This window comes from Schistosoma haematobium, chromosome 1 (genome assembly GCF_000699445.3).
Source record: "Schistosoma haematobium chromosome 1, whole genome shotgun sequence".
Taxonomy (NCBI): Eukaryota; Metazoa; Platyhelminthes; class Trematoda; order Strigeidida; family Schistosomatidae; genus Schistosoma; species Schistosoma haematobium.
Window position 1 is genome coordinate 91297373 of NC_067196.1, and position 18881 is coordinate 91316253.

General features: G+C 33.2%; 1 protein-coding gene across 1 annotated transcript in view; it reads left to right on the forward strand.

The window, feature by feature from the left end:
• The window catches only part of KCNC4_1 (Potassium voltage-gated channel sub C member 4), an 85487-nt gene that overhangs the window by 15170 nt on the left and 51436 nt on the right, over nucleotides 1-18881 (forward strand). The window contains exon 2 of the mRNA XM_035731092.2: nucleotides 18175-18539. Within this exon, the coding sequence (XP_035588515.1) occupies nucleotides 18261-18539 (279 nt within the window). The 5' untranslated portion in view covers nucleotides 18175-18260. The remainder of the gene's footprint in view (nucleotides 1-18174; nucleotides 18540-18881) is intronic.

The following is an 18881-nucleotide window of genomic DNA, read 5'->3' on the forward strand; positions in this document are numbered from 1 at the left end:
GTCTTCTTCTCCTCCCTTGGCTTTGAAGATTCCTAGTGAGTGATTGCCTTGTGACACAGTTGCGTGCTTTCTTCAATGTGTGTCTTATCCACTTCCAGCACTTCTTTCTGATTTCTTCCTCCACTGCAATCTGGTTTGTTCTCTTCCACAGTAGGTTGTTACTGATAGGGTCTGGTCAACGGATCTGAAGTATTTTTTTGTAATGTTAACATTAGAGCTATATATTTTCAAAGGTATATTTATTATCAGATAGAGTAGGGGGAAAATATAATGAATCGTTTCCACATAATTCAACGATTCATTCATACAGTGTAATACACTATATCACTTTATAGTGTAGTACTAAGTATTGTCATTATGAAATACTACATTTTGTGTAGTGGCTTACAGTTGTAATTGGTCTATTCATATCAAATTACTTAGAGATCAATTCAATCTAATTACTTCATCATTTTAAAGTTAAAAACATATTCATAATAATGAGTTAATGGAGATGTTAGGAAGCTGGTGGATGTGAATATAAACTTCATTATTAGCAGACAAATTGAAGTTGTTTTATCAAGACTATAAATCGATTCAAGTTGGAAAACCATTAAAATCTTGGAAACATTGAATAGCCTTTTCGTTTAGATTGATTGAAATGAGGTACCACCACTAATGAACCTTTTGATCAGTGTCTTAGAGGTTAGACTTCTATATACAAGACTAAAGATCCTGGATTCAATACCCAGTAGTGGAGTTATAGTTATGTACTGATAACAAGTCAAACGCTAGGATGAAACGGTCATGTCGTGTTTCCAGATTTTACAACCACTATCTTGTTGAGACAGCTTCCAAGAACTACCATGGAGCCTCCAGAGACTCTAGAAGAGCAGAAAATTTTCATCCAATCAGAACACAATAGAGCTTTATATAATATCAATATGGTATACTACTATTGGACAGTAGCCTAACATGCTTGTTTGCAGACTGATTGAATGATGATGTTGATTTAACAAACACTAATCTCTATAAATACCCATGATTCTCTGTACATTTTGATACTTACCCAACAAGCACTTTCTTCAGTCTTCTTCATTGTTCACATTTGAGATTTGAGAAGGTTCTAGCACTCGAGTATTTAAATCATAAACGTTATATTAAGAATCTATACTCTAGATATAATATATCTAACCTAGATCAGTTCATAATGTCAATAACATTCAATCATCTTCACATATCTCATAATGGGTAAAACTGTATTCTTCTTTTTCCTTTGTTTTAATCTTTTGTTCAACACGCTATTGAATAAATTTTTCTTTCCTTAATTCTATGAACTGTCAATCAAAGTATTTCATTGTTTATTAGATGTGCATAACAGTTGAAATGATTGTTTATCACTGAATTATTCGTCTAGTCAACAAAAGTGATTTTATTTTGATAGACATTTTTCAATTCTAAGAGTTAAGATCATGAGTGAATTGAAGCTAGACTATCATAAAAAACTTGGAAGCACTGGATGATCGTTTCGTTTTAGTATGGGACTCCCCAGCAGTACGCATCCACAATACCGCCTCGTGAGATTTGAACCCCGGGACGTATCAGTCTTGCGCGTGAACGCTTAACCACTAGACTACTCACATTCAACGGTGTTAATGTCTAACTTTAATCAATCCACGAAATGGAACAACACATCCACCATTGTCTTCAATGAATTACTATCTCACAACAGATCCGGTTGAACTTCACTGATCACTGCTCCTCAGTAGAACTCCAGGAAACAACTCTTGGAGACCGTCACTAGTGAGCATATGTTGATTAATATAAAAAGGAGGAGTTCCACAATAAGATAAAATAGCCATCCAGTGCTTCCAGATTTTCCATGCTGGTCTAGCTTCAGCTGACTGATGATCTCAATTAATGAAATCAAAATTATTTGTTTGTGGAAAAAAAACACTTCTTGATTAATCAAATGTTTCATTGGAAGTTGTTGAATGGTTTGTTGGCATGAAATCCATTTTAAAACTGTGACTCAATAACCAATTCATTAATTATCATACTTAATTACCTGTTGCCTGTTACCCCTGATGGAGCATAGGCCATCAACCAGCATTCTTCAACCTACTCTGTACTCGGCCTTCCTTTCTAGTTATATTCAGTTCTTGTTCATTCTTCTCATGTCTATCTCCATTGGTCTTTGATGATTCCAAGTGAGTGCTTGACTTGTGACGCAGTTGGGTGCTTTCCTCACTGTGTGTACTATCTACATCCAGCACTTCTTCTTCATTTCTTCCACCACTACAATCTGGTTTGTCCTCTCCCATAGTAGGTTGTTGCTGATAGTGTTTGATCGACGGATTCGAAGTATTTCGTGTAGAAAACTGTTAATAAACACTTGTATCTTATGGATGATGGTTGTGGTAGTTCTCCAAGTTTCTAAACCATACAATAGAACTGTTTTGACATTTGCATTGAAGATTCTGATATTGATGTTGGCTTATGGACAGTTGTTTTGAGTTCCATTTGTTGTTCAACGGTAGATATGCTGCTCTTGCTTTGTCGATCCACGCCTTCATATGTGCATCAGATGTGCCGTATTCATCAATGATGCTGCCTATATATGTGAAGATTTTTACATCCTCGAAAGCTTGTCCATCAAGTGCGATTTGATTAGTATATGTTGTGTTGTATCGGATGTTGTTACTTTTCCATTTGTGTATGTTGATACCTACTAGTGTTGAATCGGCTGCTACACTGATCGTCTTCTCCTAAATTTGTTTTTGCGTGTGGGATAGAAGAGCCAGATCATCTCTTCTATCGCACACGCAACAACAAATTTAAGAGAAGACGACCAATGTAGCAGTAACTTCAGCAAGCAATAGGCATAGTCGATATATACATCTTTGTATGAAGAGGATTCTCAGGTCAGACTATTGTTATTTGTGCTACAAAGTTTTCTTAGTTAAACTGTCTACTGATGGTATTTTCATCGTTTTACTATAAAGTACCATCAACATCTAAATCTTGTAGAGGTGAGCTTTTCAGTTATTCCATAGACATTATATCAATTCATCTTGAAGTTATTTTTATAGATTAACCGAACCATAAGGGTAAATAAGAAAGATATAATATAAATCAATGACATTATAGCACCTCACGTGCAATTGAGTTTGTTCTCATTTAACTCAGTTAAGCCTTTTTGTTAACTTATTTGGTGGAGAAAGTCATCCGTACCATAACAACTTATTGTACCTTTATTATTACTGTGCTTGTATGAAATATGTATGCTTGAACATTGCTTACCGCTTACTCATAGATTCATTCTGCTAGCTTTATTATTAACTGCTTAATTGATTCGATGATCCATTCATTTCCCTATGTATATACATGTACATTTAACACTCTATACTGTCGGTTCGCTGACTTATTCATTTGCCTCTCGGCTTTGTGATCTGAGTTATCTGCTAATAAAACTGTAGTCGCTGCTTCTCTTTGCCTTCTGATTTCAAACACCGTTAAGGATTATATGATAATGGTTACGACGGTGATTGGTTAACGAAGCACAGCCATTACAAGATACCGTTGATCTTATTCAAAACATGGATTGAATTCATCACTTGATAGATAAACATTATTTCACATATAAGTAACATATAACATATTCAATAGATAAACTGTTTTCAAACCATATAAACTTACTATACAAAATCACATTGGATATTAGTCCATTATAAGATTAATTATAATAGTGAATATTTAACTGTTTTATATTTTAGTCTAGTCTATCATTGAGTAATTTATAACTAGTACCCCCTAACATACCGATCTACTTTACTTTACTCACTTCCTTACTTATTGATCTCTTCATTAATGAACATTAACTCCATTTGATTTATGTCTCTCCTCTTTTTTTTTTATACTTCATTTGTCCTCTTATCAAATGTTTTAGAGAATCTATAACTAAAGTTGTACACGTTATTCATATTATTGTTACTGTTGTTCTTTTCTCTTTTTTTTTTCTCTCATTCCTATCAATATTACCGTATTACTAACAATAGTAATCATTAATTTTTTTTTAAATTTTTTTTTCAATGATCAAGTCAACCGATTCATAATCATTATAAATGTATTTTAATGATTTCTTTCTTTCTCTTGTTTCCTCTTTTTTTTCTTTTTTTCATATTCTCTCCTGTAATTTGTATATCCATAGTGTATATGACTGACCATGTACGCATGAGTGATTTCTGACATAATGTTTTTTTGGATTTGCGTATGATTATATATATATATAATCATCAAAAGTATGACCAATCGATACACCGTTAATGTGTCCATACCAATATACATAGAGCAAGTCAGTATAATCATTATGGGTATGTTCATAAATAGTTTAAGCTTTATATGAATCTTATTGCTCGTTTGTTTGTTTTCTTGGGCGGGGGGGGTTGTCACTATGGCCTAATATTATCCTAAAAGTCTATAAATATAATATTTCCGTATGATTTTGTGTGTTTGCTTGGTTGGTTGGTTGGTTGGTTGATTTGTTTTATTGTCAATTCTGTTATTTTGATCGGAATAATCTAATATTAGATTAATGTTAAATGGCCTATATAACCAATGTGTTGAGTAAACATAAATAAATAAACAAATAAATATAAATACATAAATAAAAGAGAAAAGTTAAAATGGTCAATAATGTAGCCCTCAAACTTTTTTATTTTATAAAGTTCTACTCAATTTTAAACAGGCTAGTGTAACTTATTATGTCATAGTAATGATAATGATAATAATGCCGCACATCTACAACTGAAGAACATCTGGAACTCAAAACAACTGTCTGTCAACCAACACCAAGGTCAGGAGTTTCAATACAAATGTCAAGACAGTTCTACTGTATGGGGCAGAAACCTGGACAACCACGAAAGCCATCATCCATAAGATACAGGTGTTTATTAACAGTTGTCTACACAAAATATTTCGGATCCGTTGGCCGGACACTATTAGCAACAACGTACTGTGGGAGAGAACAAATCAGATCCCAGCGGAGGAAGAAATCATGAAGAAGCGCTGGAAGTGGATAGGACACAGATTGAGGAAAGCACCCAACTGCATCACAAGACAAGCCCTCACATGGAATCCTCAAGGCCAAAGGAGGAGAGGAAGACCAAAGAACACATTACACCGGGGAATGGAGATAGACATGAGAAAAATGAACAAGAATTGGATGGAACTAGAAAAGAAGGCCCAAGACAGAGTGAGTTGTGGAATGCTGGTCTGCGGCCTATGCTTCATTAGGAGTAACAGGCGTAAGTAAGTAAGTAATAATAATAGTAACAAACATTACATGATATGAATATGAATAAATAAATGATCGGTGTTTCACCACTTATGATTGGTTAGCTTTAATAAGTTTTTTGATAGAAATTGAATGAATAGTTATAGTAATTTGGATAACTTTCCCGATTTCATACAATGTATGAACATTCCATGTACATAAATTAATAGTTGCTCTGGTTGTCAGAAGGAATATTCATCTTGTGAGTTCTGAAAGAAACTCGACTTTTATTATAAGATATCATAATTCTTCGAAATGAAGACCTTCTAATTACTAGGACAGAATTAAAATGACTTGCATGATTTTTCTCTGGTTAGTGTTTTATTTTTTGCGAGTTAGTTTTCGACGAGATGAGGTCGCTAAACCCCATGCCCAACCCTCCTCCTTTATTTGGACTTGAAATCGGCAGTATCCCTAGAGGCGCTCCAGGCGGAGTTTACAATTAATGGAGTTCAAACATATTGACCATAAAACTGTTATTTGAAAATGACATTAGATGGTAGTCACGTATTATGATGAATTGATTGAATTTAGACACAAAAATGACTAAAAGCTAACTTAAGGCTCTATAGATTAGGGATTCAAAATGATTCCAAATGTATTCATTAGTGTGCGACGCAGATAAGTTCCATAATAAGACGAAATAGCTGTTTAGTTCTCCTTGCTTTTCAATAGTTTTATTTTTAATCGACGGTCAGTCTGCGTTATAAATTACAATAACTATATGTATGGTACAATGAAACACATAGTAATAAAGAGAGATATGAGTTTATGAAAAATTGAAATAACAATCACAGAAACTATTAAAAATCATAGAGATGATGATCATCTAGTTTATTATACTTCATTTGATACTTTTCAATTGTGTTTTTGGTAAAAAATAAATCATACCCAAGTTCGTTGAATTCCTCGAAGAATGCGATATTTTGTAATCAGAAAGATACTTTCCAATTATCTATATTCTTAAAGAGAGCAAGAACAAAGATCGATTCAGAGTAATAAATGGATTCATTTGATTTCGTTAGGTTCTCATCAGCTGCCTACAATCTGAAATATTTGAAAACCAAAGTTATCACAGATATTGACATACTTATACATAAGAGGGTGATTAAAGATGAATATATGTGTATCATGATGTAGCAAAGATTCCGACACAGTTGAGAGGGAAAGTTCCAAAACATTGAAATAGTAATTAGAACTCATGAAAATAGATTAATGGTAATAAAGGAAGATATGAATTGAAATCAGTCACTTATGTATGATGTAATTTAAACTTCAGAAAGAGTTGCAATAATGACGCCATAAATAAATAAATAGGAGCAAATTAATAGAAAGAGTGGGGGTTATTGTTACCAGGGTAAAGAAAGATTTATTACTGTCTCTTTTTGTATACATAGATCTGGTTTTAAACGTTTGATTTCTATTGCTTCAGCAAATTTCAAAAGGTTGGAGTTTGATTGTTTGTTAATCACCTTGAAGGACTTCAGTATATCAGCTTTATGTCCTGTATCAAGGAGATGTCTTGCGATAGCACTGTTGAATGCGTTCAATCCATTTAATCTTGAACTTTTCGGAATATGTTCTTTGAATCGGACGTAGGCTCTCCTTTCTGTTCTACCAATGTAACTGCTCTGGCAGATACATGTAAATTTGTATACACAGTTGGTGGTAACATGAAAGGAATACCTGTCAACCTTTGATTGTGTCAAAGAACGTGTTGTTTTGGACAGAACAATCAATTTCGGTGCAGGATAATACATTTAGTATATTCCATAACCATCATCTAGTCCCTTCGGTCAGTAAACACCTGATTGTTGATATAATTTTAAAAGATGTCAATCATAAAGTATCACTAGGCCTTCCATAATAGATCTCAATGTAGTTCACCAGGAAATTGACATTTATTTTTGACTTCAATATGAAAGTTACTTTCTCTACAGTAATCATTCAAATAGTTCAAAGTTTAACATTCCTCAAATAAATAAGAAATCTGTTTACTCAATACTCAACAGAAAATTATTTAAGAATATTACATCTTCTCCGACATCTGATTATCTGTGAGACCATAGTTTATGGACAACATTTGAATGACACTGAAGTGACCTTAAGATTGGATATCTACTAATTAAGACTAAATAAAAAGGTTATAAACCAGTGAATCGATCGATGTTAGACCGCCATTAAAAACCTGGAAGTACTGGATGGGCGTTTAGTCTTATTGTGGTATTTCTCGGCAGTGCTTACCCACGATCCTTCTTGTGGGATCTGAATCCGGGAACTAAAGTCCCGCATGCGAACACTTAACCTGTAGACCACTGAGTCGGAATCCAATAGCCTAATAGCCGTCCAGTGCTTTCAGGTTTTCAATGGTGGTCTGACATCAATCGATTCATGATCTCAATCAAAATGTTAATAATCTCCACAACTCCATAGGGATAATATTAATGTTATTAAAGTAAATTTTAAATAAATTAAATTTTAATGACTTCCCTACATCTTAACCATTATTTAAATGTTCATTGTTGATAATTAAGAAAAAAACATAATAAATGAAGATTAACGTAGGACTGTGATTGATCAGTCTCTTATTGGCATATATGCATACTGTGCGTAATACATCGATATTACCTTAATTTATAAGCATTACAGGTAAAGATGGATAGTGGCTAGCAGTGGAATATAGGACTCAGGTTTCGTCCAATTTGAGACTCTTCGGCTAACCACCACCTATCTTTGCTTATAAACCTTGTGAGTTAAGGCAATGTCGAGGGAGTCCGCACAGAATACACATATGCCAATAAAAGATTGATCAAATGCAGTCCTAAATAATAATGGGAATATACAAGTAGACAACATCAAGTGAATTTAAAACTTCACCTCATAGCACAAACATCTGGCTAACAGGACTCAGTAACTAAGTGAATAACATGATGACATTTGAAGTGTACTGTATTGGATTCGAATCACATAGTCAATATTAACTCTAAAATACTGATACATTCAGCTGACGAGTCTCAAAACGGACGAAACGCTCATCCTACATTCCACTACTAGCCACTATTCATCTTTGTTTAGAAAAATTAAATTGTTTTTGTTTTACAATTCTAGTGTGAAAGATTGAACAACGAATAATTTTGTTACATTTTCAATTATCTTTAATGTTTGTTTGTTTAAATGAGCAATTGAACATTGAACATTGAATGGAGATTAAAAGAGTTTCTTCTTTTATTTTGTTTTTTTTCTTTTTACATAAAAGTTTTAATTAAGTTTTAAATTTAAGAAAAAATTTTGAAATAAAATAATGATACACATTGAATATTGAAAAGATAAAAAAACAAAAAAAAGAGTAACTATATAATGAATAACATTGGCGTGAGTTTAAGTAAAAAGAAGAAAAAAAGAAAGAAAAAAGAGAAAAACAAAGAAAGAAAAATAGTTTTTATCAATTAAATTTTATATATACAAGTTGTATAATTACTTACTTAGGTACTTACGTTTGTTACCAACAATGGAGTGCAGACCATTGATCAGTATTATTGTATAATCCACTCTCTCCTAGGCCTTCCTTTCTAGTTGTAATCAGTTTTCGGTTCATTCTTCTCATGTCTATCTCCATTTTTCGGTGTAATATGTTCTTTGATCATTCACTTCTTCTTTGGCTTTGAGGATTCGATATGAGGACTTGACTTGTGAGACAGTTCGCTGGTTTTCTCAATGTGTATCCTATCCACATCCAGCATATTTTCTTGATTTCTTCCTCCACTGCAATCTCGTTTCTTCTCTCCCATAGTAGGTTGTTGCTGATAGTGTCTGATTAGAAGCATTTTGTTTAAACAACTGTTAATAAACACTTGTATCTTCTGGATGATGGTTGTGGTAGTTCTCCAAGTTTCTGCCTCATGCAGTAGAACTGTCTTGACATTTGTATTGAAAATTCTGACATTTTTGTTGGCTTGTGGATAATTGTTTTGAGTTCCAGATTTTCTTCAGTTGTAAATATGCTGCTCTTGCTTTGTTGATTAGCGCCTTCACATCTACGTCACATCCACCGTGTTCATCAATGATGCTGGCCAGATATGTGAAGATTTTTACATCCTCTAAAGCTTCTCCATCAAGTGTGATTTGATTGAGGCATGTTGCAACAATTATCATATTTGACTTAGTCTCACTCTGGATCGAGCGAAAAACGTTTCTCCAACACATATCACATCGAAAGACAACAACATCATGATATTCTGCACATGGTCCAAAAGTCATTTGATTACCACAATCACAGATGAAAGGAGTTCTTAGTAGTCTCTTTTATTGTTACCACTGTGAACCGATCGTACATGAGCATCAGGTACTGAAATTGACACAATGGACTTGAAAACCCTCAAACGCTTCTGATTGGCTTGTCCATAAATTATAGTCTTACCACATTTGGCATTATTGTCTGATGAGGCAGTGTATAGACCTAATTAAATTTATTTTAAATCTGTTCCTCCCAAGTACTTTGTCAGGTGTATGTAAAAAGTGTAGTTCACTACTTAAGGGTAAATATTAGGAAAAAAACTCAGTAGTTTCATGAATAGCTCTTACTTTTAATATGATAATTAAGGTTAGTGGTTTTAAAAGAAGACTTCCTTTTGAAGTATATCATGATGAGATGATCTAGAAAGATAATAAAAGATTCATAACTCAATCTTCCAGCTCATAAAACATGTAACCTTCAAACTTCTTATTCTCAGTTACAAATAGATTTCACCATCTAAATAGTTATTAATCACTTCACTCGGCAGTATAGTAAGCAAGGACATAATTGATTTCAGTGAGATTAACATACGATACTGATTAATTGTGTTTTTTTTCAACTGTCTATGACATTACTTATATTTGCTTATCATAGGTGGTTGATTTATTGATATTGTATACCTATATTTATTCAATAAATTATTCATGAATTATTATTATTATTATTATCAAATACTAGTTGCCTTGATGGAAACCAATCTGACTGTTAGCATAATCCATATAAAAACTAATACACTAAGATATTCATTTTGACTTATTTTGGATATCAAATAAACCGTCATCTAACATATTCCGCAGCCTTACTTCACATTGTACAAAATTATAGTGGCTCTTCCCTGTTTCAAGTATTTAGCGGCATGACATGGTAACACCACAGTTAAATAAACGTTAGTAATGATATATGTTAGAATAATATTTGTATTATATTTTTGATTGAGATCATGAACCGATTAATGTTAAACCATCATTGAAAACCCGGAAGCACTGAAGGGCCATTTTGTCCTATTGTGGGACTTTTAAGCAGTACGCATATACGATGCTGCTCGCGGGACTCGAACCCAGGGCCTTTGGTCTTGCACGTGAACGCTTAACCTTTAGACCACTGGGCTGGCATCCAACGGTGTTAATGTCTAACCTCAATCAATCCATGAAATTGTGTGACTATCTTCCATTGTACTGAGGTAGATAATTCTCCCTACCCGACACGGATTAGCTCCACTGGTGTTTGAACCATTATTTTTGGAAACAGTTTTAGCTGTGAACTCACTGCTCCTGATTTATCAATGATTATTCCGTTCATTTAACTGAATAAAAATGCTATCAGATTCGTAGTATAGATAATTTTACTCAATTAAATATATGAATTGCTGTACATTATATGATGATACTCCAATTATATAATCATATGAGTTATGAATGAATGCAGAAAAACTTATTTCTGTTTATTAATATAAATTCCTGTATTCTAAATGAATGTCACAGGGTATGAGAATTATTTAGCTGACTGTTTATCAGTGATAACTATCAACTACTTTCCAACCATCAAACTATAAATTCAATTGGTATTGTTGACTAGAATCTTCTCATTGATATTTAGGACTGAAATCGACTGCAATCAACTCTGAGATGGAGGCACATCCAGCTGACGAGTTCCAAATAGGATGAAACGCGCGTCCTGGATTCCATTACTAACCACTATCCATCTTTGCTTCTAATTGTGATGTTAATTGTTTCCAATTTACAAATTTAGTTTTCAACAATTCTCTACACCATCGTGTTTTGTTAAAAGAATAGTGGGAACATGTTAACAGAGATAAGAAATAGAAGAATTAGCACAATGCTCATTTCAATTCGAAATGAACAGGATTCTTGATGTTGCCTATGAATTAGTAGGATATCTAAATATCGAGATTATTAATGATTTCGCTGAATTTGACATTAAATTTCTATATGAATCTAAAGTGTTTAGTGTATAAAGTGGTGTTATTACACCTGCCCTATTAATTATTACATGACAAGATCGTCAGTCAGAATATCGATTTATACGACTTTGGCCCTGTGCCATACCAATGCCTAGAGTTAACTCTGAGTCCTTATTAGTTCTTTTTGCTTAGCTTTGCTCGTCAAGTCCAGAACACCAACTCAGATTCCACTGTATAAATCATATATTTCAGATATACTTACCACATATACAAACAACTTAGGTCGCATCATACCATAAAACGGAAAACAACAAAGTGGCTGTGATTGTGAGATAGTATAACTAATAATTCGGGAATAACTAAAGAATAGTAAATCGTATAATATTAGCCAATAGGTCAAATGAAAGATTATAATAAAAGGAATATATATATATAAATATATATATATATATATACCTATGTATATGATCACGTTAATTGTTATCAATGGTATTAATTCAGTAATCATTTAAAAAAATAATACCTATAATTTACTAACAAGAATGATATTATGAGACTCCTCAGCAGTGCGCATCCATGACACCGCCTCGCGGGATTCGAACACAGGACCTATCAATCACGCGTGAGGGCACTTAACCATTAGACCACTGAGCCGGCCAGCATCCAACGGTGTAAATGTCTAACTAATTCACGAAATTAAGCGACACATCCACTATTGTCTTCAGTGAGTTACTGTCTCACAACTGACTCATGATCCCAACTATTGAAATTACTACAATCTCCACAAAACCCCTAGTGATTAGAATGATATTAATTGATAGGTGTAAACATATTTTCAACATAGCAATATCAGTAATTTTGAACATGATGTCATAAATCAATGATTAATTGATTATTTTTTGCGCTTATCAATCAATTAGTATCAACCTATTCGTTCCTGTTAGTTCATTATAACCTCATAATTTATGTCACGAATTGATGAAAATCAATCTCCACTATACTGTTGTATGGTTGTTGGGGGTAGTCAGCAGAAAACCCTGGACCCGGGTTTCGTACTGCTTGGCACTTGTCAGCAAGGTGTACCTGTAATCTTGAGGGAACTAGTGCTCCATAACTACCTCCAACCACCATCTAATCTCAACATAATGCACGCAACGTCAAGTCACCTAGACTAGTGGCTACATTGCCACTTGGTCGATAGAATTTGATCTGCACTTAAAATGACTTGATACACATGACATTGATCACCACCCAGTGATCAGTCAATTTTGATACTATTACTATTATCATGGCAGTGGTCGTACTAGAAATCAAACTTATAGCTGTTATTCTTCGTCGTGAATGCTTAATCCTTAAACTATAGAATTGGTATTTAGCTAGTTCATAATACTCTATGGTAATAGTTCAATGACATATTTCTTTTTTTCAATTTGATATAAATATATTCAATACTTTTTTCAATTATCCGTAAGACTTTGGTGTGTGCTACTTATATTGACATAAGTAGTAGATGATGTTAGTCGTGAACAAAAGGTTTGGCGGCAGAGAGACAAGAAGATCGAACAGTAAAGAATAAAAACAGAATGCAATTTGTATGAAAATGCAAGAACAATGAAGTCTGAGTCATTCTGAGACAATCGGTGGACATTTTGCAAATTAAGCATTTACTTTATGATTGTTAGATTTTATTAACAAGTCCTGTAGTTTTGTGTTAAATACATTAGATTGTTCCCACCCCTGTTCTGCTCACTACAAGACAATTTGTGGAGATTCTAGTCATTTCACAGATCGATTTAAGCCATATCATCATTAGAAACCTAGAAGCACTAGATAGCCATCAAACATTAACACTCTTGAATATCGACTTAATAGTCTAGAGATTAAGTGTTCTCTTATATGATCACAGTATCTAAGTTCGAGTCTTGTACACAGAATCATTAATATACATTGTAGAGAAATTTCATACTAAAATGAAATGACCATCTAATGCTTTCAAATATTTAAGAATGGTCTAATATAAATTAATTTTGTGAATTCAACTCTTTATCTTTTGCCTAGTAACTAAATATTCATTAAATTTTTGTATAATCTCTAATGTTAAGGATACAATTTCAAGAAACAAAATCTATTAAAAACAAAACGTGAATTTTTTTCCCTTAAATTCTACTTCGTTTCATCTCAGAAATCAATAAATCAATTTTATATTTTATCGAATTTTACTTCTTTTTTTTCTTCTTTTTCCTCAAATTATCCAACAAGATAGAAGTAGGTTTTTTTCATTATTAAGAATATTTTTATTACTTAAGCCTGTTAGCAACAATGGAGAACAGGTTATAGACCAGGATTCTACAAATCACTCTGTACTCGGCCCTCATTTGCAGTTCTATTCAATTTCTGTTCATTCTTCTTATGTCTGTCTCTATTTCTCGAAGTAATTTCTTCTTTGGTCTTTCTCTTCACCTCCTTTCGCCTTCGAGATTATGAGTAAGGGCTTGACTTGTGATACAGTTGGGTGCTTTTCTCAATGTGTGTCCTATCCACTTCCAGCACATCTCTCTGATTTCTTCCTCCACTAAAATCTGGTTTGTTCTCTCCCATGGTGAGTTGTTACTGATATTGTTTGACCAATGAATGTGAAGTATTTTGTGTAGACAACTGTTAATAAACACCTTTATCTTCTGAATGATGGCTTTCGTAGTTTTGCAAATTTCCACCTCGTTCAGTAGAACTGTCTTGACATTTGCACTGAAGATTCTGACATTGGTTCTGGCTTGTGAACAGTTGTTTTGAGTTCCAGATTTTCTTCAGTTGTAAATATGCTGCTCTTGCTTTATTGATTAGCGCCTTCACATCTCCATCACATCCACTGTGTTCATCAATGATACTGCCCAGATATGTAAACGTTTTTATACTAATCAATGATTGTGGTTTACCTAATACTCAATAATAATAATAATAATAATAATAATAATAATAATAATAAGAAGAAGAAGAAGAAGAAGAAGAAGAAGAACATAAATGACTTGAATTATTTCAACTGGACCCAATGAAATGTTTCAAATAAGGTGAACTATATCTAGTGCCAATTTTTTCAGAATGGTTCTTCACACACACACAATGACATGATATATGTATGTATGTATGTATGTTTTGTGGATACAAGGGATCAAGGTGTTTATGTAATTATTTCTTTAAAGGTAATGAGTAAAGCATTAGTGTAATGAGTAAAATAATTAATATATGGAATAAAGAATATTCTTTTCAATCAATTCTCTTCAGGTTCTACAATTCAATATATCCACATTAATAGTCTGATAAATGGTCAGGTTAAGGGTAAAGTAAATCGTTTAAAGTTATAGCATATAGATTGTAGGATTGTTAAACAAAATAGAATAATGTCAATAGTTGAGATCATGAGACACCATAGAAAAGCTGGAAGCACTTGACGGCCATTTCGTCCAATTATGGGACTTCTCAGAACAAAATTGTCAATGTTAATATAACTCAGCTTATATGTTCAGTAAAATTGTTAAGATCCATGATCTGAGTAAATATGGATCAGATAGGATGAGAGAAATATTAGTGCAATTACAATTCGATCAAATAATTAGTGGAAAATGATTAGTAAGACATAATGAAGTGGGATGAGTACGAAGTGAATGAATCATGTATTCGGAGGATTAATAATAATGTTTAACCATCGATAATAATAACATTACAAAGATTTGTGAATAAAGATAACATGGACAACTACATTGGACTACGAAAGGTCGTAAGTACAATAGTCAAGTTAGGTTATTCAACGGCTAACATTACTATTGGTTATTCGGCCTTGAAGTTGGCCAAGGGAGGAGAAGCGGTTCAAAATATTTCTTCTGTACGTATAGCTCCAGTTTCTTCATCCGACTGGTTACTACTTCTGCCGTTTGAAGGACTTTAAGTTTGACAAGATTTGACAAAAACTTATTGACCCTATAAATAATTGAAAAGGGTTGGTTTATACTGGCACTATGACCAGTTTGCACTAAATGGGACAATATTGAGCTGTTCACTTTCTTCACCAAACCTTTGCTTAGCCACGCTTATTAATTTTTCACATAATATAATCTTCCATAAAATATTTGATCGAATTGTAATTGCACTATTATTTCTCTCATCCTATCTGATCCATATTTACTCAGATCATAGATCTTAACAATTTCACTTCACATATATACAGATTCAAGTGAACATTCCATTTAAGTCATATCAACATGAACAATTTTATTCTGAAGAGTCCTAAAATAGGACAAAACGGCCATTTAGTGCTTCCATGCTTTCAATGGTAGTCTAACTTCAACTATTGACATTATTCTATTTTGTTTAACAATCCTACAGTTCACATGCTTAAACTTAAAACGATGCGCTTTGCTTTAAACTTGACCAATTTTCGGATCATTAAATTTGATATGTTGAATTGTAGAACTTGAAGAGAATTAATCGAAAAGAATAATCTCCACTTATAGATTAATCTTTTGAAGATAATAGAGGATCTTTAAACGAATAAACTAATTACTTTCCTTCATACTAAAAACAATCTGAAGTATTAGAGAATATTTTCAGTTCAGGATGTTGATGTTGGAGATGTTGTATTCTCTGAGAGTGTAACATCCCCCCCTAAAAGTAACTTCTGAATACTGGTAATCAAAATATGTATAATCTGTTAAGAATACACTTACAAGTAAAAAAGCTTTTAGTGACCCAGAATCTGATTCCAACTAGATCATATGTTGATCATTATTGAATGATTGCTATCGAAATATACAATATCGTTAATCCTCTACTTCACTCAGGTTGGTGAATGACGGAATTAAATAAGACAAATACGAGAATGGATTTTTGAATACATATATTTTGTCTTCTCATTGATCTGGACAGGAAATGAAAGGGATAAAGCGAATAGAAGAGAGCGAAGCGAAACGATACACAATGAGGGAATGTGTGCTAACTAACTCCATTTAATCAAGCGTTAATCGATAATCATAGTCACACAAAATAAGTTGTAGACATGTGATGAATAGGATACAATGTATACACATATATACGCTCATATAAAAAGTCAGTGAATAATTAATAAGGTCAAAACATGACTCAAGACGAATGGATAAATTGGCCTGTCCAGAAATTAGAATAAGTTATATGGGGTTAACATAGCAACCGACATTACAAGCTATACACTATAATAAAATGATAATTTACGATCGTTCATAGTATCACAAACATTACATCTACATTGTTATAAAGATTTAACTAAACGAAGTTCCCCTCAAGATATTTTTTAAAAATATTTTCACAAGAAAGTGGGCAATTTGATTGTTCTAACCGTAATAATACTCTGGTTAGTGTTTTTGTTTTACCAAAGTTGTTTTATACAGGATGAGGTTGTTGACTCCATGCCTCACCCTCCTCCTGTGTATGGACTTGCGAGCAGCAGTAACACTAGAAGAGCTACAGGCTGAGTTAATAATACTCTGACTTTGAGAAATGAGCACTATATCAATCAAACAAGCAAGTTTCATGAGGTTGAAAGGATTTAAATTTCTCATCTTCACTCACCCTTCCATTGAAAACTCAGATGAATGTAACACATCAATTTACATTTTGTTTGAATTTTCTGATGAAGCATAAACTTTCAGTTCTAAATATTGATGATCTGGGTTACAGAAAATGTTCTGTTGTTCACCATTTTAAGCTACTGTGGCGAGACTATACATTATAGACGAACTAATCACGTATAATATAACAGGTCTCAAATTTTGCCGCGAAATTCACTCATCCATTTGGATAAATAAAGTTTTAGCATTATAGGTGAAGTCAGTTCATGATGAAAACCCGAAATCTAATTCCTAAGCTTAATCATCAACTGTCAATCATAGTTCTAATTCCTTACACAGGTTTATAACCCTCATTTGGTCTTGGTTATTAAGTGGACACTCTCAAAGTTAGTCTAGCGTCGCTCAAAGGTCGTTCATAAATTATAGTCTCACCGCTATTGTTTCAAAAAAGGGCTATTTGAAACACCTTTGAATTTTTGGATGGTATAGGCATTTTTAGATGCTGAATACAGATTCTGTTCTTATTCCTAAATAGTTTATTTTCATAGAATAAATGGTTTGATCTTCACTCGGTATTATTTGGCTTGTATCTTCCCATTGAGGCTTAAGACTGCAATTGATCAGTCTGTTATCGGCATATGTGCATACTGTGCATATGCCTCGATATTGCCTTAATTCACAAGCTTTTTGTAAACAATGATGGATAGTGACTAGCAGTGATTTCCAGGACGCGCATTTCGTCCTATTTGGGACTCGTCAGTTGGATATACCTGCATCTCAGAGTTGATGTTCTTTCTGGTGAATTGAAATTTACCCCATTGCACAAGCAACTGGCTGTCAGGACTCAGTAGCTATGTGGATAACGCGATGGCGTTTGAAGCGAATGGTACTGGGTTCGAGTCCCAGAGTGAATGTCAACTATGAGATGCAGGTACATCCAGGTGACGAGTCCCAAATAAGACGAAACACGCGTCCTGGATTCCACTGCTAGCCACTAGCATTGCTTACAAATGATTTTATCATTTTAATTGACTTCTTCTTTTCTTTGCAGGAGATCGGCATTCATAATTTCATCAAATAGTGAATGAGAAACTACAATCAATATTACTTACTTACATTGATAAATTTCAAATATTAATGGATTCTGAAAATCGTGTCATTTTAAATGTTGGCGGTATAAGACATGAAACATACAAAGCCACATTGAAGAAGATACCTGCTACACGGTTATCAAAATTAACTGAAGCAGTAGCAAATTATGATCCAATATTAAATGAATATTTTTTTGATCGTCATCCAGGTGTTTTCAATCAAATATTGAATTATTATCGTACCGGTAAATTACATTATCCTACAGATGTATGCGGACCATTATTTGAAGAAGAACTTGAGTTTTGGGGTCTTGATGCTAATCAAGTAAGTAGATTTGATTTTGAATGTTAAAGAAGATATCAGTATAAAATTTAAATGTTTTTTTATTACTTAACCATCAGAAACCTGAAAGTAATAGAGTGCCGTTTTATTCTAATATAGGAGTCGAATTCAGCACCTTTGATCTCGTAAGCAAATGCTTAATCTCTAGATCCTATCCAATGATGTTAATGTCTAACTTCAATCAATCCATGAGAGTGCACGAACAACTTTCATTGTCTTCAGTGGGTATAACTGAATAGTGAGACTAGTATAACTTTTAACAAAAATATATATAAGAAATCACTGTTATCAGTGACTAAACATTGAGGATCTTTGACGGTCATT